Consider the following 24,597-nt stretch of genomic DNA (forward strand, 5'->3'; position numbering starts at 1 on the left):
ATTTTGTGAAAGCAGTTACAATTTGCTGCCTCTCTTCTGCAGAAGGTTGTAACAAGTTTAAATCAACTATGAGTCAGTCAGAATTTCTAAACCGAAACAAAACACAGAACTTTGTTTATACTTTGACATCTGTCACATATTGGCTGTGTGATCCTAGACAACTTACTTCACCTAACTTTATTCTCTTTTTTAAAGAGTAGGCCTTAAACTAAATCTCTAAGGTTCTATTCATCTGTGAAACAATTAAACTATATTATTGGGGGGGGGAATGTGCCTGGGCTATGGGATGGAAATCCTGTGAAATCAGATTGTTGTGATCCATTATACAACTACAGATGTGATAAATTCATTTGAGTAATAAAAAATAAATTTAAAAAATTAAAATTAAAAAAATAAACTATATTATTTAATTTCTCTAAGATGAAATCAGCTGATCTGTAAAGTCATCATAATCCTTTTTTTTTTTTTTTTTTGTCTTTTTAGGGCCACACCCTAGGTATATGGAAGTTCCTAGGTAGGGGTTGAATCGGAACCATAGCCATACTGGCCTGCATCACAGGCACAGCAACGCCAGATGCAAGCTGCTTCCACAACCCTTGGGGCAAGGCTGGATCCCAAACCCATATCTTCATGGGTACTAGTCGGGTTATTAACCCGCTGAGCCACAACGAGAAATCCAGAGTCATCTTAATTCTTGTTCTACCTTATTAAAGCATGTGACATAACATGGCATAAGCCTGTTAAATTAACCCCATGCAAATATAAGACTATTTTTCTGAAACTCCATATATGCTAGCCCTGCGTGAGATTTACCAAGCACTCTCACCTGGAAAGAGGAAACTATGGAGCAAACAAATTTGCCTTTGCAAGTAAATCACCTACCTGTCTCCTCTTTTCCTGAATTCCAGAACTTTATCTTGCGAAACAAATTCTGCCCCTATTAAACACCAGTTCCCTTTTCCACTCCCCACTGCAGGCCCTAGCACCCACCACTCTGCTTTCTGTCACTTTGGTGAATTTGCCTATTCTGGATTTTATAGAGAAAAGATATCAGACAAGGTTCATCTTTATGAGTTATAGCCACCGCAGGATGGAGGGTACTGGCATTTCCCCTCACTGTACAAAAGGGGAAACTGGGGCACAAATGGGTTGATCACACCACTAGGAAAACATGGAGCTGGGATTTGAACCCAGGCTGTCTGGTTCCCTAGTCAGCACAGAGGAAGTCAGGACAGATGGCAGGCTCAGGGCCCCGAAGCTGTGTGTGGGGGTGAAATGAGACCCCAGGGACTGGGCGCCATTCCAGGGCAAATTTATCACTAAGGTGGCCCAGAGCTGCCAGGGACCACTCCCTGTTGGCCTGGCTATTCCCTTCTACACCCCGTGCTGTCTCTTCCTTCTGCACCACGAAACTGAGCATAGTTTGTTACTGCCTTGCTTCCCTGGGCTGCCTCCTCATGCATTGAAGTTTATCTCTTCTTTCTCCCATACACCCAAGGTCAGGCTTTTTGCCCTCCAGAATGATAATCGTAAAAGACGTTTGTGCTAGAAACAATATTATCACCTTGGTAATATATCCTGGGGATGGAGGGGATTGATTTCATCCCTAGAATTCCTGTTTCACTTAGTCTGAAGTAAGAGGATGTCTTCTCAATGGAGACATCTAGAAAATCGGGAGTTAGGACTAAGAGTAATAGAGTTAACAATTCCAATCTAATTATTAAAGCCATAAAAATGGGCACCTTTTCCCAAGGAAGCCTGCGTACAGATACTGATTTGGTTTTTATTTTTAAACAATAATAAAGCCTCATAAACTCTGGTTCTCAAAGCAGTTTGACATTTCCCTAGATCAGCTTAACAACCCTGCACCGTGGCCGGGTAGTTGTTTTCATGGTACAGAACAGAACAACGGAAGAATTACATCTCTTGCCCCAGAGTTTATGATACAAGTGGAATAATAGCACGGGTCATCAAACTTTTAATTGAATAACTTTTTTTTTTTTTTTGGTCTTTTTGCCATTTTCTTGGGCCACTTCTGTGGCATATGGAGGTTCCCAGGCTAGGGGTCGAATTGGAGCTGTAGCCACCGGCCTACACCAGAGCCACAGCAAACGTGGGATCCAAGCCGTGTCTGCAACCTACACCACAGCTCACGGCAACGCCGGATCCTTAACCCACTAAGAAGGCCAGGGATAGAACCCGCAACCTCATGGTTCCTAGTCAGATTTGTTAACCACTGAGCCACGACGGTTACTCCCTTAATTGAATAACTTTTTCACTGCACCATGCTTCTACAAGTTACCATGCTAAAATATTAAAGAAGAAGAAAAAGAAGGGAGGGAGGAAGGAAGGAAGGAAATTCACAAGTTAGTTTTTTTTGTTTTTTTTTTGTCTTTTGTCTTTTTTGTTGTTGTTGTTGTTGTTATTGTTGCTATTTCTTGGGCCGCTCCCGCGGCATATGGAGGTTCCCAGGCTAGGGGTTGAATCGGAGCTGTAGCCACCGGCCTACGCCAGAGCCACAGCAACGCGGGATCCGAGCCGCGTCTGCAACCTACACCACAGCTCACGGCAACGCCGGATCGTTAACCCACTGAGCAAGGGCAGGGACCGAACCCGCAACCTCATGGTTCCTAGTCGGATTCGTGAACCACTGCACCACGACAGGAACTCCCACAAGTTAGTTTTTAATCACGTCTGGAGAAAAAAAAAACCTAGGAGAAAACTCAACAGAGTCATTGTGTTGCTTATTGTTTCTTAAAAATGATATTCCCTGGCTAGAGTATACCTTCTTGGGTTGGATTTTGCCCAATTTTTGCTGTATTTTACATTTTTCAAACATAATCCCACTATGTATAGAGAACGGGGAGTTCTCTTCCTGGCGCAGCAGTTAATGAACCTGACTAGGATCCATGAGGATGCGGGTTTAATCCCTGGCCTTGCTCAGTGGGTTAAGGATCTGACGTTGCCATGAGCTGTGGTGTAGGTCAAAGATGCAGCTCAGATCCCATATCGCTGTGACTGTGGCAAAGGGTGGCAGCTGTAGCTCCAATTTGACTCCTAGCCTGGGAACCTCCATACGCCAAGAGTGCGGCCCTAAAAAAAAAAAAAAGCAAAAAAAAAAAAAAAACCAAGACAAGCAGTGTAAAGTTTCAGAGGGGACCTAGGGGTAAAATAAAATTCAGACTCTCTATAAACTTGCCATTCTTGTTCTGAAGATGAGTGATTATTTCTATTTTACATCCATTATTCATGAGCAAGACTGTTAAATAAAAGGAGAATTATTATTTTGTTAGAGATTTCAACAATTGATATATTTATTTGACACACTGGAATGCAAAATAAGAAAATAAGACAATTATAAAAGATGCATTGTCCCTTTATGGTTACTTAGGGCGCTATTTAGTTGAAGAATATTAATCAGACTTTGCATAACGCAGATTTTATAATGACTTGGTGAACTGTTATAATATTTTTTCTTTAAAGGATTTTGTTTTTGCTTTTTGTTTTGCTTTTTAGGGCTGCACCCTCCGCATATGGAAATTCCCAGGCTAGGGGTCAAATGGGACCAGCTGCCAGCCTACACCACAGCCACAGCAACGTGGAACCCGACCACGTCTGCGTCCACACCACAGCGCAGGGCAACCCTGTTTCCCCAACCTGCTGAGCAAGGCAGGGATCGAACCTACATCCTCAGGGATACTAGTTGGATTCGTTTCCTCTGCCCCACAAGGGGAACTCCTAAAGGAACATTATTTTTAAAAACCTGATCTCACCAAGTTTTACACTGAGCAAAGTCTTATTGTCAGCATTCTTTGGAGTTCTAGGGGTGACCCAGAAAGAGAATTGATACCTCAACTGCACGCACATCCTTCTCCCCATTATTACTACAGTAAAGTGGAAGCAGAACTCTAGGTAAACCAAGTACAAATCATTCAGATGGGTAGCCTTAGAGCCAGCACCCCTGTCGTGCTTCTCTCTTCATTCCTTTTTGCCTCATCAAATGTTATATCTGCAAATATAACCACATGTCACCATTAAAGTTTGATCACTTTCATCTCCATGAAGCTTTAAGATCATTGAGGCTGAGATGGATGGTTATTTAATTTGAGTGGAAGAGAAAGATATTAGCAAACAAAACAAAACCTAAGAGGAGCAAGCGAATAGGAAAGTTTGCTGTGATCTGTTTTCCTGGAAGAATCCTCAAAAACCTGGGGCAGGGGTTGAGGCAATAGTTGCCAACATCGACATCTGCTACATAAGGCTTTGAGATCTTTCCTGATACGCCCAAGGCTATGCAGGCTGCTTGACCTCCAGCAGACGTTAAACAAGATGTACAAATATGGAATAATGAGTAAAAGTAGCAACGTCATTGTGTCTTCATGTATCCTTGGTGAACGTTAGCTGTGCCTCAGATCCAGATCCCATGACAGACCTTAGAGGCACAGAGTTGGATAAAACATAGACTCTGCCAGGGAGGATGTTATCGCCACACTCAGCGAATGCCCAGTCTTTTATCCAGTGCCCTGGCTCTTCACAGATGCCCTCTTTCTTCCTTCCTCCTCTCACTCATCCTCTCACCTTTTAAAAAATTTACTTCACTGTTAATACATGAGATATTTTGTCTTAGATGGAGAATTGACTTAACGACAGGAAACAAAAGGTTGGAATCAAAAGAAAACTGCGAAAGTAAAGGCTTTAAGATTTCAGGAGTTCCTGTTGTGGCTCAGCGGTAAGGAACTTTACTAATATCTGTCAGGATGAGAGTTCAATTCCTGGCCCCACTCAGTGGGTTAACCGTGAGCTGTGACATGGGTCACAGATGTGGCTCAGATCTGGCATTGCTGTGGCTGTAGTGTAGGCTGGCAGCTATAGCTCCAGTTCAACCCCTAGCCTGGGAACCTCCATATGCCATGCATGTGGCCCTAAAAAGCCAAAAAAAAAAAAAAAAAAGGACACACAAAAAAAAAACCTTTAAGATTTCATAGGGATTGACTTAATATTTTGACGAATAATCTAGAAGGTGAAGTGCAGGAAACACTCTCTGAACATACTACTGACACATGGCTTTTCATATGGAAATTGGGTATCAGTAGGCATAAGCCACAAGAAAAAACACCTTAAAAAAATCGAGCAGGAGGGAGTTCCCTTTGTGGCACAGCATAAACAAATCCAACTAGTATCCATGAGTATGCAGGTTCAATCCCTGGCCTCACTCAGTGGGTTGGGGATATGGTGTTGCTGTGAGCTGTGGTATGAGTCACAGACACAGCTCGGATCCCACCTTGCTGTGGCTGTGGTGTAGGCTGGCAGCTGTAGCTCTGATTCAACCCCTAGCTCAGAAACCTCCATGTGCCACAGGTGCGGCCCTAAAAAGCAAAAAATAAAATTAAATTAAAAATTGAGCAGGAGTTCCCTGGTCACGCAGCAGGTAAAGGCTTCAGCATTGTCAGTGCAGCAGCTCGGGTCACTGCTGTGATGTGGGTTCAGTCCCTGGCCTGGAAACTTCCACACGCCATGAGTGTGTGCCCCCTTCCCTCTGAAAAATTGAGCAGATATGGAAGTGATTTATTGCCACGTAACAAATCCCTCCAACCTTGCCTAGAATAATAACCATTTTACTTACTCGTGTTTCTGTGGGTGAGAATTTTGGGCTAGGCTTAGCTGGGCAATTCTGAGTCTTGCTGGTCTTATTCCAAGAGGGCTACAAGGCCTTTCAAGGCTGAGGCTCAGGTGTCACACAGTATTACTCCTGTGTCCCTCTACCAGACAAAGCAAATCACAAGGCCAGCCCAGATTCACAGGAAGGGAAATAGAGTCCACCGCTTCATGGATGGAATGGCAAAGTTACCTGGTTCTGGGTGGAAGGATGGGCGGGAATTATTGCAACCATCTGTGCAAACAATCTACCCCTTCAGATTAGCTGCCGAGAGATAGGACAGTACATTCCATTAGGAAGAGATTCGGGAACCACTGAAGGATGTTTGAATTATTTTTAAGGTATTCAGAAAAAGAATGGCAAAAAGAAATTAAATCAGTCAAACTCCTTGTCACAAGGCTTTATGTAGAGGCTTTATGTCCCTTACTGCCAAACCTCCACCCAGGTCAACCCTCTCCAGTCTGGTTTCCAGTCTTACCTGCTCCTCCACTTTGCTGCTACATCAAATGGACACTTTCAGTCTTAGCTGACTTTTCATCAGTTTACACTGCCTACTGTTATGTCCTTGAAACTACTTCTTCTTTCATTGCTTTGACTTTCTCTTGTGCTTACGCTTCTCTTTCTGAACCCTGACCCCTCCTCCCAACACACACACACACACACATCTCCCAGGAGTACAGAATTATCCATCAATCCTCAACCACTTCAGGCTGTGCTTTTAAAGCTTCTATTCCTTTGCTCATGCCTGGCTAACTCCCTCTCAGTCTTCAAGATTCACCTTAAATTTCATTTCTTCCTTCCAACCTACTCCCTCTTCCCATGACTAGAGAGCGCTCTCTTCCTCCGAGCTCCTACGGCATCCTGTGCATACCTCTTTCTTCAGACTTCCGTGTTATGAAATCATCTATTTTCTTTTTTTGAAGGGGATGCCATGCCCACAGCATGCAGAAGTTCCCACGCCACAGCAGTAACCAGAGCCACAGCAGTCACAACACTGGATCCTTAATCCACTTATCTATTTTTTTTTTCTTTTGACCATGAGTTTAATTTTATTTACTTATATATTTATTTTTATTTTTTTTTAATTTTTTTTCCCGCTGTACAGCATGGGGATCAAGTTACTCTTACATGTATACATTTTTCCCCCCACCCTTTGTTCTGTTGCAATATGAGTATCTAGACATAGTTCTCAATGCTACGCAGCAGGATCTCCTTGTAAATCTATTCTAAATTGTATCTGATAACCCCAAGCTCCCAATCCCTCCCATTCCCTCCCTCTCAGTTATCTATTTTTTAGTGCCTACTACTCAAAAGCCCTTGGTAAGCTTTTGTGGAATTAAATTGATATGAGGAAATAAGAAATATTGCATTGCTGGCAGCAACAAGTGCCATAAAACTCTTCATATCTGTTGACCTACTAATCCCACATTAGACAGATATAATTCCAGGAAATAATTTGAACGAAAAGAATCTTTCTTGAAAATATTTATAAGAAGCCTTAATGATTATTACAGAGGGAAATGCAACCAGCATTCCCAGTGAAATGAAAACCCAAACTGTAAACTGTGATAAATCAACATGATAAAATATAGTCATTAAAAGGATAAATAAGTGGGTGCATAAGACATAGGGAAAACTCAAAAAAAAAAAAATAACAAGTGTTGGCAAGAATGAGGAGAAATTGGAATTCCTGTGCATTGCTGGTGGGATTATAATATGGTGCAGCCCCTGTGGAAATTGTTTGACAAGTCCCCAAAAAGTTAAAATTACCATAACACCCAGCAATTCCATTTCTAGGTATATACCCCAAAACTTGTACATAAATGTCCATAGCAGCATTATTCATAATAGCCACAACAGGAGACAACCCAAATGTCCATCAACTGATGAATGGATAAACAAAATGTGTAGATACATTCAATGGAATTTTTTTTCCTGGCCAACCTGCACCATATCGAGTTCGCCGACCAGGGATCAGATCCAAGCCACAGTTTCGATCTACACTGCAGTTGCAACCTACACCACAGCTGTGGAAATGCCAGATCCATAACCCACTGTGCTGGGCCAGGGATCGAACCTGCATCCCAGCATTCCAGAAGCACCACCGATCCCATTGCACCACAGCAGGAACTCCACATTCAATGGAATATTATTCACCCATAAAAAGGAGTGAAGGACTGAAACGTGCTACAATATAGATGAATCTTGAAAACATTACGCTAACGAAAGAAGCCAAACATGAAAGATCATATATTGTATAATTCCATTTATATGAAATGTCCAGAATAGGCAAATCTATACAGACAGAAAATAAATTAATGATTGCCAGGGGATGGGAGTGAGGAGGATTGGAACAAGTACTAACAGGGATGGGGTTTCTTTTTGGGGTGATGAAAATGTTCAGGAATTAGGTAATGGTGACAGCTCACAACATTGTGAATATGCTAAAAACCATTGAAATGTACCCTTTATGTTAAGTGCATTTTATCTCAATTAAAAAAGGAAAAGTGGATTATTGGTGTTACATTGAAAAGCACAAAATAGCAGATACCTCTTATAACCAAAAGTATATCCATAACCAGGAGAAAGGCAAAGGAATATCATGAATTGGGTGCTTTTAATTAATGGTTTTTTTTTTAATCATTTTAGGTAGTTTCAAATTCAGTACTTTTGAAGGCATTTCTGCCAGAATATTATAGCAAATTGTACAAAGATAAAACTGCATATCTATAAAATTCTAAAATACAGTATAAAACTATAAAGTTGTATCATTTTATAAAGTAGGCAGGGCCAGGTCGTCGAGTTAACAGGGTGGTGGTTAAGGATGACCTGTGTTTTACTGGTGCAGAGATGCTCATAGGATTTGATGTAAGCGCCAGGAAGTTACCCATTAGATTTCTCTTCCTGGTTTGGCATGAGAAGAGGGATAGGAAAGGCTACAGGGATAATTTGGGAAAAAGGGCTTGAGGGAGCTGCCAGCAAGTTCTCTCTTGAAAGCAGTAGGTTATCAGCAGAAAGTGAATTAAGAGCTTCTCCAGAGAAATTTGAAATAAAGAATGAAGGCATTACTATGGATTCTGGAGCCCAAATTGCTATGGAGGAATGAGCCTTGCAAATAAGAAAATAGGCAAAAGCCAAAGGGAGAATTAAGTAGGATAAAGCACTGTTCACAAGTAATTTATTTTTAATTCCATCTTTGTACAGGTACAGCCCTTTAAATTTTACAAAGTGCTAGAAGCAAAGACTTTTAGAAATGAAATCTTAGTTGTATTAGAAGAATTAATTCTCTCTCTGGCTGCACCTGCTGCATGGAGAAGTTCCCAGGCCTGGGATCGAACCCTTGCTACGGCAGTGACCCTCGCCACAGCAGTAACAGTGCCAGATCCTTAACCACTAGGCCACCAGAGAACGCCAAGAAATAATTTTCTCACAAGAGAAGGCATCTGTGCCTGGGGTCCCTGAGGTGGCCACCACCACTGTGGCTCGGGAAAGGTGACTGAGAAGATGAGAAGGAGCTAGAGCAGGAGGAGAAAGGAGCCAGGTGAGACCATGTCCTGGAGATGGTGGTTCTGGCCTAAAACAGAAGCCAGTTTTCATCTCTCTCTCCTTGTGGCTCCAATAAAATGCAAGTTTTGTAGGGCAGCCTTGTGGGTTGAGGCCACTTCCTTCCTGACCCTGGCTCTTCCTGTGTCTTCCAGACCGGAGATCTTTCTAGGGCCCAAAATAGGGCTGTCAGGAGGAATGCCTGGAGTTCTGCTTCACTTCCTGGAAAGGTCTAGATTATTTCTGCTCTGAGGTGTCTTGGTGGGAAACATCTGAAATTCAGGAGTGTTTGCTGATTATTTGGATTAGTTTTCCTTTTTCTTTTCTTTTCTTTTATTTACTTTTTTATTTTTTCTTTTTTTGGCCATGTGGAAGCTCTCTGGCCAAAGATGGGGCCCATGCCACAGCAGCAACCCAGGCCACTGCAGTGACGTCAGATCCTTAACCTGCCTCGCCACAAGGGAACTCTTGGGTTACATTTATTTTATTTTACATGTTGACACCTTGATCTATCTGAATCTGGTAAGGAGAATGCTCCCTACTTTATGTCACTGAGCAAGTCCCAGGCTGATCTGTGCCCTCCGAGCGGTTCTGACCTGTACCTTCTGTCCTTGCTCATGTGACAAAGTGCTGCAGTGCAAACCAGTGCTCCAGCTCTGGCCTCCCACCCCTTTCACTGAACCGCTCCTAACCAGAAGATTTTCTCTTCTTTCTCTTTCCACACACCCCCCTACCCCCCCACCCTCCCCCTGCACCCCGCCGTCTGGGAGCAACCCTCAATGTAGGGTAGGAGCTGGTACCAGTGGGAGGGACGTACCCTGTCCTTGATGACTCTCTTTTACTTTAGAATGGAGATGCTGGGGAGAGACGTGCGAGCAAATACCTTAGAATTAATGCAGCCCCCCCCCGTACCCCGCCCCCCCCCGCCCCACGCCTCGTCCCCAGAATCCCTCTGTGGCTTGGAGAGGAGGGCCAGCAGAGGCTTCCAACACCAGATGGGACTCTGGGGGACAGGGCAGAAGCTATTTTCCTGTGTGCATTTTGGCCATTAGACCTCTGTGTGTGTTTTAGGAAGGAAGGAAAGGGGCGGGGGGAGGGATGGAGGAAGGAAGGGAAGAAGAAGGGAAGGAAGGAAAAAAGGAAGAAAGGAAATAGGAAAAAAGTCAGCACTCATTTTTTTGTCTTTAAATATTAAAATGATTCAAACTGGAATAAAAAAAGGAGGCATCTGTGTTTTTAAAGACATACTAGATATTGCATAGTGTATATATATATGTATGTGTGTATATATATATATATATATATATATATATATATATATTTTAAAGCAGAGAAAGCATAAGGATGAGTCAAATGCTCTCTTAACAGTCAAGACTAGGAAAGCTTGGGAGTTCCCACTGTGGCTCCGTGGTAATGAACCCAACTAATAACCATGAGGAATCGGGTTCAATCCCTGGGTTCACTCAGTGGGTTAAGGGTCTGGCGTTGCCATAAGCTGTGGTGTAGGTCTTAGACACGGCTCGGATCCCACGTTGCTGTGGCTGTGGCATAGGCTGGCAGCTGCAGCTCTGATTCGACCCCTAGCCTGGGAACTTCCATATGCTGTTCCTGCGGCCCTAGAAAAAAAGGAAAAAGAAAAGAAAAGAAAAGACTAGGAAAGCTTCCTCATCCCTCTATCTAGCCTCATCATCATTATTATCCGTCTTAACTATCACATAGAAAGGAAAATATTTGATATTCATATGTCCACCACCAGGAATTAATAGAAATTAATCCCTTGCATATGTGCTTCAGAGCTTTTTTGTTTGTTTCATCTAAGGTTCCAAGCTCTGTACCATCTCTTTCTCTTTTGTTCCCAGAGTTAGCCACTGTCGTGAAGTTGTTGTTTATTATTCCTAGTCCTATTTTATACTTTTATTACATATGTTCACATCCAGATTCAATATAGTCCTATTTTATGTTTGTGTGTGTGTACTTAAATAGTATCCCACTGTTTCTAACTTCTTTTTTTTTTTTCTTTTTTGGCTGCACCTATGGCATGCGAAAGTTTCCCAGGGCAGGGATCAAACCTGTGCCACAGCAGCAACCCAAACCACTGCAATGACAGCACCAGGTCCTTAACCCACTGCACCACAAGGGAACTCCCCTAACTTCTTACATTTTTTTACATTCAGCATTGTTTGAGGTTGATCCAGGTTGATGTGTATAGATCTAGTTCACTCGTTTTAATTTCTGTGTGGTTTGAAAATATGGAAGTATATTGTAAAGCTGTCTACGGTTTGTTTATCCATTCTACTACTGACAGATGTTAGGTTTTTTCCATTTCTTGGGCCATTCTTTATTCATTTATTTAAAACTTTTATTTATTTATTTTAGAGGCGCACCTGCGGCATATGGAAGTTCCCAGGCTAGGGGTCGAATCAGAGCTGCAGCTACCAGACTATACCACAGCCATGGCAATACCAGATCCAAGCCACTTCTGCAGCCTATGCCCAGCTTGTGGCAATAAAGGATCCTTAACCCACTGAGCGAGGCCAGGGACCCAGCTCCCATCCTCACTGACACTATGTTGGGCTCTTAACCTGCTGAGCCACAGTGGGAACTCCTTGGGCTATTCTTTAATAATTCACAGACTCAAGAAAAAAACAATCTCAGAAACACGTACAAGGGAAAAACCACTGCTTTGCATATTTCTTTTTATGTGTGTGTTAAGAGCAATATGAAAAGTTGAGGTTATTTCACATTAAAACTAACAACAGGAAACCTAACGCTTTTTCAGTAAACAACTCCAAAGCAAGGTACGTAGTTTGGTTCATTTTGTGATGGAAAAGGGAACCATAAATACTTTCAGTTTTTAAATGACACATTTCTCCATTGTTTTAGTATTTTTCAACAAGCTGGCATTGCTTTAATAATCTAAAATCAAAGCGGCTTTCATGTTCTTTTTGTCGGTTTGCTTATTTTCATATTTTCAGTGTAGATATTCTGTTGTTGCCTAAACACCATAGGCTCTAAGCTGAACACTCACTCTTGTTTGGTAGGATTTATTCTTTAGCTCTGAGATGAAGGTCCAAACTAATTCTACCTGAGATTTAAGGAGAGAGGGTATACCCAACCTCATTTTTATTTAATTCGGGTATTGTTATTATGTAATTAATTCCCATTGGCAGTTGTGAGCTATCAAGTGCCCTCTCCCTATCTCATTACACCGATTACACTTGAGGTTGGATTTTGTCCTGTAAAGAATATTTTAAAAGGAAGTACACATGAATGTTCTAAGAATACTTTCGAATACTCTTCAACTGTTATAGAACGCATTTAGAAAAGTGCTTTTTAAAACTGTGGTGACAGTGGTTATGACGGCTACCTGTGTGCTAAAGAGAACAATGTTTGGGGGTTTTGTTTTCTTTTTTCTTTTTAGGGCCGCAGCTGCAGCATGTGGAAGTTCCCAGGCTGGGGGTCAAATGGGAGCTGCAGCTACCTGCCTTCACCACAGCCATAGTGACACCAGATCCAAGCCACATCTGTGAACTACACCACAGCTTGCGGTAATGCCGGAGCCTTAACCCACTGAGCGAGGCTGAGGATTGAACCTGCATCCTCAAGGGATACTAGTTTGATTCTTAACCCACTGAGCCACAATAGGAACTCCAAGAACACTGTTATAAAGGAACAGATGTGATTGCCATTTTCGGATTCATTTAAAGAAGTATTTAAAAACATATGTAATAAAGACAGATATAAGTGTGTTATGTGCATGCTACTTCGACAAGAGTATCATTTCAAGGGAACTAGAGTAGCTTGAGAGAGAAGGAATTCAGGAAGATGAGCCATAGGATTGTATGAAGTCCTGAGAGCTCCTCCCGGATGTACATGCAGGAATTTGAGTCTAAATAGCCTACCATAGACTTTGAGAATTGCACCAAGACATAGACCATCACACAGGTCCCAGACTGGGTGGCACATATGCGCAGTAAATCTAAAGAGTATCACAAAGGCTTTGAAAAGAGAACTGACATTGAAGACACAATCCACAGTAGATCGGTTAGAACTTGTGACCTGAAACAAACTAGGTCAGTTGCCTGCTAAAGCAAAAATATCAGGCCCCGCTGCACCTGTGCAGGGACGAGTAGGGGAAGTGTGATTGGGCTGCAGTGCCAGAGCATAACCGGAGCTGTCTGCCCCTGCAGTGGTGGCTCTTTTTCAGGAGCAACAGGGCAGGATCAGGCCTGGGATAGGGGTGGGGGACTGTAATAATAACAGTAACAAAATAAATCAGTGTTTTCCTGGGGTTCCATGGTGGTCTAGTGTTAAGGACCCAGCATTGTCACTGCCATGGCTTGGGTTTCTGCTGTGGCACAGTTTCGATCCCTGGCCTGGGACTTCTGCCTGCCTTGGGTGTGGCCCCCCCAAATTTTTTTTAAATAAGATTTTCTATAGGATTTAAATTAGATCCAGGGTCTCAAAACATAGTATTCAAATGTCCAAGATACAATCCAAAATTACTTGGCATATTAAGAGCAGGAAATCTCAAGTTGCACTGGAAAAAACAATCAAGAGACATCAATGCTGAAATGACCCAGATCATTAGAATTATCAGAAAAAGACATTAAAGCTACTGTTATAAAAATATCATGAATAAGTATGAATGCTCTTAAAATTCATGAAAAGATGAAAAGTCTCAGTGAAGAAATAGAAAGTATAATGAGCCAAGTGGAAATTTTAGAACTGAAAAATACAGTAACCAAAAATGTTTAAATTGCTGTTTGTGCTTTGTGTTAGTTTCTTATTGCTGTTGTAACAGATTACTACAACTCCAGTGGCATAAAGCAATACAGGTATCGTAACTTACAGTTCCAAGGGTCAGAAGTCTGAAATGAATTTAATAAAGTAAAAATCAAGATGTAAACCAAGCTGTGTTTCTTCTTAAGACTTCAGAGAAGAATACATTTTTTGCCTTTTCTACCTTCTAGAGGCTGCCTGCATGTTTTGGCTTCTGGCAACCTTCCTTCATCTTCAAAGCACATCACTCCAATCTTTGCTTCTGCTGTAGATCTCCTTTTTTGTCTCTCACATTCCTGTCTGTCTTTTATAAGGACCATGTGATTACACTGGGTCCACTCAGATAATTCAGAATCATCTTCCTGTCTGAAGATCCTTAATTTCATGACATATGCACAATCCTTTCTGCTGTTAACGTTTCATATTCATGGGTTCCTGGGATTAGGAAGTAGACATCTTTGGGTGGCCATTCTGTCTACCACAGGCTCAGTAGAAGAATAGAGACAGCAGAGGAAAGAGTAGGTGAACTTGAAGAGAGAGCAATCAAAGTTATCCAGTTTGAACAATAGGAACTGAAATGATTAGGGGGGAGGGAATCTAGGGGAAAAACCTAAAAAAATAAAAGAAAAAGGCTATCATTTTTTTCATTAGAGCCCAAGAAAGAGAGGAGAAAGAATATGGTGTAGAAAAATAATATTTGGAGAAATAATAGCTGAAATGCTCAAATTTGATAGAAGACATAAATCTGCAGAAATCTCCATGAATCCAAAACAGGATAAGTGTAAACAAATCCCAGCCAAGACACATTGTAACTGATAAAAGCTAAAGGCAATGGGAACAATCTTTAAAGCAGCCACAGAGAATACGATACATTACTTACAAGGGAAAAATGAGTGAAATGATTGTGGATTTTGCCTCAGAAACCATGAAAGTCAGAAGGCAGTGGAACAACATTTTTCAAGTACTACAAGGATCATTTCATTTACCTCCTTCATTTGATTGATATGGAAACCGAGTGTTTGTCCTGAATGAAAGGTGAAGTGCTTGTCTTGAATCTCAAGGTTCTCTAATCCCGTATCTTAATATAACAACCATTTTCCCACCATCGCAGTTGTCCTAGCTTTTCTGATATTAATCACAAAATAAAAAATTTGCTCTATGTAGCTTAAGCAAAACGAAGTTGGAAACTCTTATGAACTCAAGATCAGGATGCAAATAGGCATCAAAAAAAATTATGATTGAAACAATGGACTCTCTTCATGCCTGTCTTTGTTTTTATCTGCACATAAGGTTCACTGTTCCTTTGAGCTCAGATCATTTTCCCAGTTCACATGACAGAAAACCAATAGTTGCTGTATTGCAGGTCCAACCTCAGGCTGTCACCAAGTCCTAGTTCCCATATTACCCCAGAAGAGGGAAACTGTTCCAAACTGGGAGTTAGATGTGTACTAAGGACTGTACTGTAGTTGCAGGGTCCGTGTGACCTTGTGTGAAATGACCCCTTCCATGGTAAAGCTGTGATTAAGAGTGGAGTGGTTCAGAAAAGAAGAGGAGTACAGCAGAGACAATAGATTTTCAGTACAAGTACCTGCTATTTTTTGCCCTTGTCGCACATTTCTCTATGGTTCCTGACAAAGTGTTCAAAAATGTTTCTGGCTTTACTGACTTTATAAAATCTACTTGTGTGTATATTTCTATATTGGTTAAATGAAGTTTTTACATTTTCTCTGATTAGAATGTTGAAATAGGAGTTCCCGTGGTGGTGCAGTGGAAACAAATCTGACTAGGAACCATGAGGTTGAGGGTTCAATTCCTGGCCTTGCTCGGTGGGTTAAGGATCCGGCGTCACTGTGAGCTGTGGTGTAGGTTGCAGATGCTGCTCAGATCTGGCATGGCTGTGGCTGTGGTGTAGGCCAGCAGCTGTAGCTCCAATTGGACCCCTAGCCTGGGAACCTCCATATGCCGCAGGTGCAGCCCTAAAACAACAACAAAAAGTGTTGAAATCCATCTTTTTGTAGTCCATACTACATGATATGGGTGAAGAAAGCTTATTCCTCTCTTCTCACGTTTCCACAGAGGGGAGGAACTTCCGTTTCCCTTAAGGATACAGTCTCTGTTTCCTTGCCCATTTCTCCAAAGGAAAAGTGAGCTCTGCGATGGGTAAGACATGGAGAAGCAGCTCTCAATCCCCCCTCTTCTGGAGTGGCCAGGCTTTCAGACTCATTCTCAGCTTCCGGCTCCCCACAAGGGAGACCTGGAGATGCCCGGGTCCTGGCTGGGTAAGTAAATTCAGTTCAAGGAGGGTATGCTGGGACACGCATCTGGCTCAGAGCCAAACCACCATCTCCCACTCAGCTTTTCCTGGAATGAAGCTAATTTTGATCGTTCGCTGTCTGACCCCTACGTCTGCTTGTCCATTAGCTACCTCTTTGGGGACCTCAACACGTAGTTGTTCACTCAGAGAAAATTGTTCTGCCTTCAGAGAGTAATATTCCCATCTTGTAGCCTTTTGTGATTTGTATAAAGCATCTCCTATTTTTCATATTCAAATCGGTCATCTTGTCCTATGTGGTTTTAGGATTTCATTTCATGCTTAAGGAAGGCCATCTACACCTCTGAGTCACAAGAGGATTTCCATAGATGGGTCTAAATAGATAGGGCATGTGCTTAATAGAGCCTTCAATTGATTAAAGTTTTGATAACCTGAATTATATATTAAAGTCAGGCAGGCTCCTGACTTAGAGGATTTGAAACATTTTTATCTTTAGAAGGAAAAAATCTGTCCCACTCCCATGTCCTAGTCCTCACCACAGGTTTATTCACCAAAAAGGAAAAAAAAAAGTCCACATAAAACTTCTCAGAACCCCCACATCTTGCAGCAAAGATAGCATCCAAGGAGTTCCCTTTGCAGCTCAGCATGTTAAGAATGCGACTAAGATCCAGGAGGATGCAGGTTCAATCCCTGGCCTCGCTCAGTGGGTTAAGGATCTGGCTTTGCTGTAATCTGCAGCAGGTCACAGAGGTGGCTCGGATTCTGCGTGGCTGTGCCTGTGGCATAGGCTGGTGGCTGCAGCTCTGATTTACCCACAGGTGCAGCCCTAAAAAGAAAAAGAAAACTTTTTGAAGAACTGTCTTTCTTGTGGAATCAAATTCTATCTTATTTCAAATCTATTTTCTAACCCAAAGGTCCTATTTTCCTCTATTTAAATTGACCTATTTTTCCCCCTCTTATCTAGTTTTAGAGTCAAAAGACATGGAGTTAAGGTTCAGCTGTAACATCAACTTGGCTCTTTTTCCTGTTCTGTAAAATGAGAATTGAAGTAGCCCATATACATAAGCTCAGGTCCCTTCCCATTCTAACAGTCTATCATTTAATTGTTCTAATAGTTTAATGCCACGTCAGGTGGAAAGAGAGTAAGAAGTTAGGATTCTTGTGCGCTAAAAGTCTAAGCTACTTTCAGTAATCTATTAGTTTACACAGTAAAGGAGGTTTTAAGAAAATCTGTTTGGAAACAGATAAGAGAAGACTAGACCTTTGCCATCAAAGGCACTGCTGACAAGGCCTGGAGGGCTCAAAGTGCAAAGAAATGGAGAGGGAAGTTCCTTTGCCCCAGGGCAACCTAGGGGCTCAGAAAGGCTGGCCGCCAGGGTGAAAAAAATCACCGGTTTCAAAGGATCTTTCTGTATTCAAAGGAGCAAAGGCCAGTAGCCTTCTGATTGACCTTGGGTTTGGGAGTAAGCAAGTGGCAGCCATAAGTATCTATTTGCCTGAATCCCACCCCAGGCCTAAGACCTGATCAGCCTGTGGGTGCTTCCTGACAACCAGTGACACCTGGACAAACCTGAAAGACTTTGAACCTGGTTAGTCCATAGGAAAGAAGTTGAGACTTTAAGATTTGATTAATGTATTTATTTTTCGTCTTTTGTCTTTTTTAGGGCTGCACCCGCAACATATGGAGGTTACCAGGCTAAGGGTCAAATCAGAGCTGCAGCCACCGGCCTACACCACAGCCACAGCAACCTGGGATCTGAGCTGCATATGCAACCTATACCACAACTCAAGGCAATACTGGATCCTTAACCCACTGAGCAAGGCCAGGGATTGAACCTGCATCCTCATGGATCCTATTCGGGTTCATTAACCACTGAGCCACGACAGGAACTCCAAGATTTGATTTTTTTAAATTAAGATTTTTTTGCCATTAGAGAATACAGAATTTAAAAACACAGAAAAACAGAAAAACATAACATATCCTACCATTTAGTTACAACACTGTTAATGTCTTGGTGTATTTAATCTATTGATTGATTCATTTAACACAAATATTACTTAAGGCCTCTGGTGCATGGCGCTGGGCCCTGGGGAACACTGAAGTCAACATAACGGACCCTGTAGAATGGCAGTATTTCCTTCCAATCTTTTCCTGGGCGTTTTTTCAAAAATGTTTCAAACTTCCCTAAAATTATAGGAACAAAAAATTAATTAATTAATATTATAGGAACAACTGGAGTTCCCATTGTGGCTCAGCGGTTAACGAACCTGACTAGCATCCATGAGGACATAGGTTCAATACCTGGCCTCGCTCAGTGGGTCAGGGATCTGGTGTTGCCATGAGCTATGGTGTAGTTCGCATATACGGCGCAGATCTTGTGTTGCTGTGGCTGTGGTGTAGACTGGAAGCTACAGCTCCAATTCAACCCCTAGCCTAGGAACCTCCATATGCCATGGGTGCGGCCCTAAAAAGCAAAAAAAAAAAAGAAAGCAAAAAAAAAAAAGGAAAGGGGGGGGGAGCGAGAGAGAGAGCGAGAGAGAGAGAGAGAAATTATAGGAATGACCCAAAAACACTGTAAAAGAAAACTCACTTATTTCTACTGATGGCTTTATACACCTTAGACACCTCAGCTTCACCAAACCAGGAGTATGTGGTTACCCCCTTAGTATTCTCACGTCTAGGCATGAACTCAAAGGAGTTAAGAGGAACTAGGTATCACTTAGGGAAAGTTATGTTTTGGGGGTAGAAGCTTGTGGGGTCTCTCCAGCTCCAGGCACTTCTTCCTTTGGTATTTCTTTTTTTTTTTTTTTTTCTTTTCTTTTTTTTTTTTTTTACGCAATGAAGTTATTACGTTTATAGTTGTACAATGATCATCACAATCCAGTTCTTGGGTATTTTAACTGCTTTGAGATGGAGCATCTTCTCTGTAGGCAGTCTGTCCTCGCTTCTCCTAACTGCACGGTTCCATTGCTCAGTCTGCCCTGGCCCGGAAGCAGCCCACCTCCAGGGGTCTCAGTCTGTCCTCTCTCCTCTCATTCCTGGTCCTCGAGAGCCCCCATCGAGCGTTGTCCAGGGCCACCTGATGCTTTGACTGACTCCCTTTGGCAACCATAGCAACCATCCTCCCTGGGGCCCCTTGAGACCCTTTGCAGCTGCATAGACAGTTTCCGACCTGCTACAGCGCCCCACCCCAAGCAAGCACTGTGCCTTCTCTTTCTGATTCCTAAACCCGATTCTTCACTGCGTTTCATGTTTTCTGAAATCAATTATTTACAAAGTCTTTGTTCCCACGCATGTATTTGCTCTATGTGTTTGCTGTTCTTTCAGCAGTGACCCCTGGCAAAGGGGGATTTGAAGTCATGGTGAGACTGGAAATGTATTGCGGCTGGATTTCTACCCTAGGTGGGGTGTGTGTGTGTGTGTGTGTGTGTAAATCAGCTCTCTCTCTCTCTCTTTTTTTTTTTTTGCCTTTTCTAGGGCCGCACCCACAGCATATGGAGGTTCCCAGGCTAGGTAGGGGTCTAATCAGAGCTGTTGCTGCCAGCCTACGCCACAGCTCACAGCAACGCCGGATCCTGAACCCACTGAGCGAGGCCAGGGATTGAACCTGAAACCTCATGGTTCCCAGTCGGATTCATTTCCGCTGCGCCATGACGGGAACTTCTCAAGCCAGATTTTGTTAGGTTTAGCCAGCTATTGCTGTTTCAGTAACCTGCCTGTTTCTATTTTTTGCCCATTTTCTTACTGATGTGTAAGATAAAAAATTCTTACGTTAAGATTAGCCCTTTTAGAGTCCTCCTCTGGCACAGCAGGTTAAGGATCTGGCGTTGTCCCTGCAGCTGCTTGGGAAATTCCACATGCCATGGGCATGCCCTCCCCCCACACCCCCGAAAAAAAGAGATTGGCCTTTTATTCAGTCATAGTCCTACAAATATATTGTCTTTGCCTTTTTACCTAACATTCTTTTCCTCCCCAATTTGGTACTTTTTATACAGTCTAATTTATTTCCTTTCTGGCTTCTGGGTTTTGTCATGTTTAGAAAACTCCTCCTCACTTCAAAATTATTTTGTGAAATTACTTGATAATTTCTCTGGATATTTTTCCAGATTCTTTGTTACGTTTATGATTCTAGCCTATCTGGAAATTATTTTAGGATAACAATTAGTTCCAATTTTGTCTTTCCTGGAGCTCCCACTGTGGTGCAATGGGTCAGGGGAGTCTTGGGAGCTCCGGGCTGCAGGTTTCATTCCAGGTCCAGCACCGTGGGTTAAGGAGCCGGCGGTGCCGCAGCTGTGGCTTAGGTCGCAACTGAGACTCAGATCTGACCCCTGGCCTGGGAGCTCTATATGCCACGGGGCAGCCAAAAATGAAAACCAAAAAAACCCCCAAAAACCAACAAACAATGTTTGTCTTTTCTAACCCTGGCTCTTTGATCAATGAGTCAGTTTTCTGGGAGTTTTATCTTTTCTAACCTTGTCTCTTGAATCAATGATTCAGTTTTCTGGGAGTTCCAGAACAATCCAGATTTCCCAGATTTTTGGAGATGTGAGTGAACCTGGCTGTTGACACATAGCTGGTCGTGGCCTAGGCACCCCCGGCCCAACCCAGGTCTTTTGCTGCTCACTGAGTCCTTGGCCCAGACCCCAGTGGGGAACCCAGGCAGACCACTCTCACTGGGCCATGGGGATGCCAGGTGGCCCCTTAGTGACCTGGATGCCCATTTGACTGTAGCCTGGGCTGAGCCCTTCCTCAGTAAATCTGGCCCTGGCTCCCTTCCCCTCTTCCCTCCCATCCCATCTGTGCACGGCCCTGCCTGCCCCTGCCGATTCTCTGCGGAAATTTGCATCATGCGGCAGCAGGAGGGCTCTTGAGGACTGCTGCACCGAGCCATGGTCTGCTCGGCCGCCCCTGCACTGCTCCTGGCCATGACTCTCCCCCTCGTGGGGTCACCAGTTGCCCGAGCATCCCAGCCTGTGAGTAAACCTGGGGCAAAGACCCAGGGAAGTTCTGCAGAGGCGATCATAAGAGCCTCCGGATGTGAGAGGCCGCAAGAGGTGGGATGAAAAGATGGGTGGAGAGGAAGCAAGGCTGGTTTGTTAAAGGATCTCTGAAAGTTCAGCCTCATTCTCTAGGCTGTGGGGATACCTTTTCTCCTTTTTTTTTTTTTTTCTTGTCTTTTTGGGGCTGCACCCACGGCGTATGGAGGTTCCCAGGCTAGGGGTCGAATTGGAGCTGTAGCCCCGGCCTACACCACAGCCACAGCAACGCTGGAACCGAGCCTCGTCTGCAACCTACACCACAGCTCACTGCAACGCCGGGTCCTTAACCCACTGAGCGAGGCCAGGGATCAAACCCGCAACCTCATGGTTCCTAGTCAGATTCCTTAACCATTGAGCCACAACGGGAACTTCACCTTTTGTTTATTCATTTGAGTTCCTGAAATGCCAGTGATGCCTGCTGCACCTCTTCCAATCAAGCTTCCAATTTAAAAATGAAAAGAAGGGGTTCCCATTGTGGCTCAGTAGGTTAAGAACCCGACTAGTATCCATGAGGTTGAGGGTTCAATCCCTGTCCCCGCTCAGTGGGTTAAGGACCAGGTGTTGCCATGAGCTGTGGTGTAGGTCGCAGACACGGCTCGGATCTGGTGTTACTGTGGCTGTGGCATATGCCGGCAGCTCCACTTCGACCCCTAGCTTGGGAACCTCCATATGCCGCAGGGGCAGTCCTAAAAAGAAAACAAAAAACTTTGCAAACTTGGGAACCGTTAGCATAGAGGACAGGGCCCAGTTTGCACTATAAGATTTCTGTTTTTGCCCAAATGTAGCTCCAGCTCCAGCTCTAGCTGCGTCTTTAGAGCAACACGTGGGCAGATATCCTCACCCCCACACAATTTTGAGACCGGGGTAGCTGGTGAGGAAAGAATTTATGGGCACCAGAGACAAAGGGAAGATGCTTTCTGCTCCCCCTCATGGCGATTCCTATGCAGGGAAGAGCCCCCCAGCCTCTGGGCCCCAAGCCACTCTGCCCAGCCCTCCCACCGGAGCTCCAGACACAGCCATTTCAATGAGCCTAGAGGCCCAGGGACAGGCAGGTTCAGGAAGGAATCAAGCAAAGCATGTTGACTCTCCGGGGTGTGCCTGGTTCCTGGGTCCACGTGGGATTTGCAGGCCCTGGAGGGATCCCTGGTGCTGCAGCCCCGCACCTTCTACCAGAAGCCTGCTTCCCCCTCCTGCTGTGCCCGCTCGATTCCAGGCAAGAAGAGGAGCTTCAGGGAAACCGAGTCAGACCAGATGAGCCAGGCTGGCCCCTGGTGGTTTGGGGAAGAAGGCGTCCTTGGGAGAAACGTGGGGTCAGCCCTCCTCAGAGACTACCCCTCACCCCCGTGCTCTATTCCAGGGACAGAGCCAGGCTGGAGGGGAATCTGGGCAGCCACTGGACCAAGAAAGTGGAGCAGGTGGTGAGCAGCTGGACAGCGGGGGGCGGGAGGAGACGGGACCGAGGCAGAGAGAAAAGCCTGGAGGAAGCACAGCATATGGGGACCTCGGGGTTCAGAGAGAGACTGGGGCTGGCGCTGGTCACTCAGGTCAGGTCCGTACCCACTTCTCTAGCTGTGAGGCCTTAAGAAAATCATCCTGGAGAGTTCTGTCCATGGCAGGGGGGTGGTCGGGAGGGTGGCATGAAACGGTGGTGTGTGTGAAGGCACCGTGGCCGGGTGAGCAGTTACCTGTCTGTGCCTGGATGTGCTTTGGGAGGTGGGAAGTGCTTCTGGTTCCCAGCGGTGATCAGCTCAGAGTGGGGCCCCGAGGGGGCTGGCGGCCTCTCCCCTCCAGCTCTCCCCCCTGCTCCTGCAGAATCAGCCCTGCTCTCAGTCTATGCACAGCTGGACTTCGCACATGAGACCTGGCCAGCAGCGCTCTCGGGACCCCTGACTCTCCCCGCTGCCTCGGGGTCCTTTGCCCCCGTAACGCTCACTGGCCTCAGCCTCACCACAGGTAGGGGGGAAACTCTGCTGTCCCCTGCTTCTCAGGGGCCCTCGCTGCAGAGTGCAGGGAGCCCTGCCCTCCCACAGCCCCCTGGTCTGAGATTCTGCGAGCCCCTCCCTATCTCGAAGTGGTGGTGGGGGTCGGTGTGGCCCAGCTCCTTCCCCATCTCCCATCAGATAGACCTTCCCGTCCTGCTCCATGTCTTCTAAACTTTGGCAGAGGCCCAACAGGCCGATGACAGGGGGCGTGGACTTCAGCGCTGGCGCCCCTGATGCCTTAGCCCAGCACGCGCTCCGCGGCTTGGAACCCTGGCTGAGAAGGTGGTGCCTGATGCGGGGTTGTGACTGAGGTGCCTGTGACCTTGGGATTGTGCCAAGCACTCAGCCCTCGGGCTTTGCAGGCATAAGGTAGTTGCTGGAATTTTCCAGACAGTCCACCCACTTCTCACTCCCCTTCCCCCCTGTCACAGAGTGTAAGGTCAACCAGGATGGGTGTAGCTATTGTGCCTGCCTGTCTGGGTACCAGTGGAACGCCAGTGTCTGCTCCCATCACGATCCCTGCCAAACCCACCTCAAGCACCAGCCTTGTGGCTGCCTTGTCTTCAGCCCCATGGAAGCCGGGTACTGCCAGCTGCTGCCACCTGGTGAGGAGGGTTGGGATCATGGAAACCAATGGCCCAGAGTCAAAGAAACCCTCTCTGTTTTGCTTTTTTTTTTTTTTTCCCCTCTCTGACCCCTGTGTCTCTGCCCAGGGGTCCCAGCCCAGCGGCACAACTCCAGGTGGGAGAAAATACCAGCCATCACAGGGGATCACAGGCCCTGAACTTGGGACAGGGGGACTGAGACAAGGAAGAGGGCCCCAGAGACAGGAGGACAAGGAGAGGAAGGTCCCTCCTGTGGCCCAGGGAAGCGAGCAGTCCCAGGTCCAAACTTCCCCAGCTGGTTCCCACTGACCGATAGCATCTTCCAGGCTGGATGGCTGCTGCCACACTCCTCCAGGGACAAAACAGAACGAGAAATGTTAGCAGGGGAGGGTGTGAGGAGGAATAGGCTTCAGAAGATGGGGCAGGAGAGACAGCTTGGCCACACCAAAGGCCACAAGTTCCTGCTCCAGCGGCCCCCTGTCCCCTGTCTCCTGCAGTCCCCGCCACTCTGAGCCTCAACTCCTGGCTGCAGATGCCTGGCAGCACCCTGAACCTGACCCTCCTCACAAGCCAGGAGACCACCAACATGAACTGGTTCCTGTGGCGCACAGGGAGCCCAAGCCCTGTCCTCCTGTGGGCAGGGACACGTGTGTCCCTGACCTCCAGCCCGGGCCGGGCTGTCCTCAGCATCATGAACATCTCCCATAAATGGGCAGG

General features: G+C 45.0%; 1 protein-coding gene across 7 annotated transcripts in view; it reads left to right on the top strand.

Annotated features, from left to right (window-relative positions):
* Positions 1-24,597, top strand: part of ADGRF3 (adhesion G protein-coupled receptor F3) — a 34,036-nt gene that overhangs the window by 2,845 nt on the left and 6,594 nt on the right. For 2 of the 7 annotated variants that reach the window (XM_085019775.1, XM_085019776.1), the window contains exons 2-6: positions 16,058-16,260; positions 22,651-22,711; positions 23,106-23,246; positions 23,707-23,880; positions 24,378-24,596. In XM_085019775.1, coding sequence (XP_084875901.1) covers positions 16,138-16,260; positions 22,651-22,711; positions 23,106-23,246; positions 23,707-23,880; positions 24,378-24,596 — 718 coding nt within the window. In that variant the 5' untranslated portion in view covers positions 16,058-16,137. Of the gene's footprint in view, positions 1-16,057; positions 16,261-20,771; positions 21,228-22,099; positions 22,565-22,650; positions 22,712-23,105; positions 23,247-23,706; positions 23,881-24,377; position 24,597 lie in introns of those variants that run through there. The other 5 variants (XM_021087733.2, XM_085019772.1, XM_085019773.1 and 2 more) reach the window with 5 other exon arrangements.

This window comes from Sus scrofa, chromosome 3 (genome assembly GCF_054392235.1).
Source record: "Sus scrofa isolate SSC_HxYL_T2T_F1_AM1 chromosome 3, Sscrofa_HxYL_maternal_Yorkshire_Landrace_v2.0, whole genome shotgun sequence".
Lineage (NCBI taxonomy): Eukaryota > Metazoa > Chordata > Mammalia > Artiodactyla > Suidae > Sus > Sus scrofa.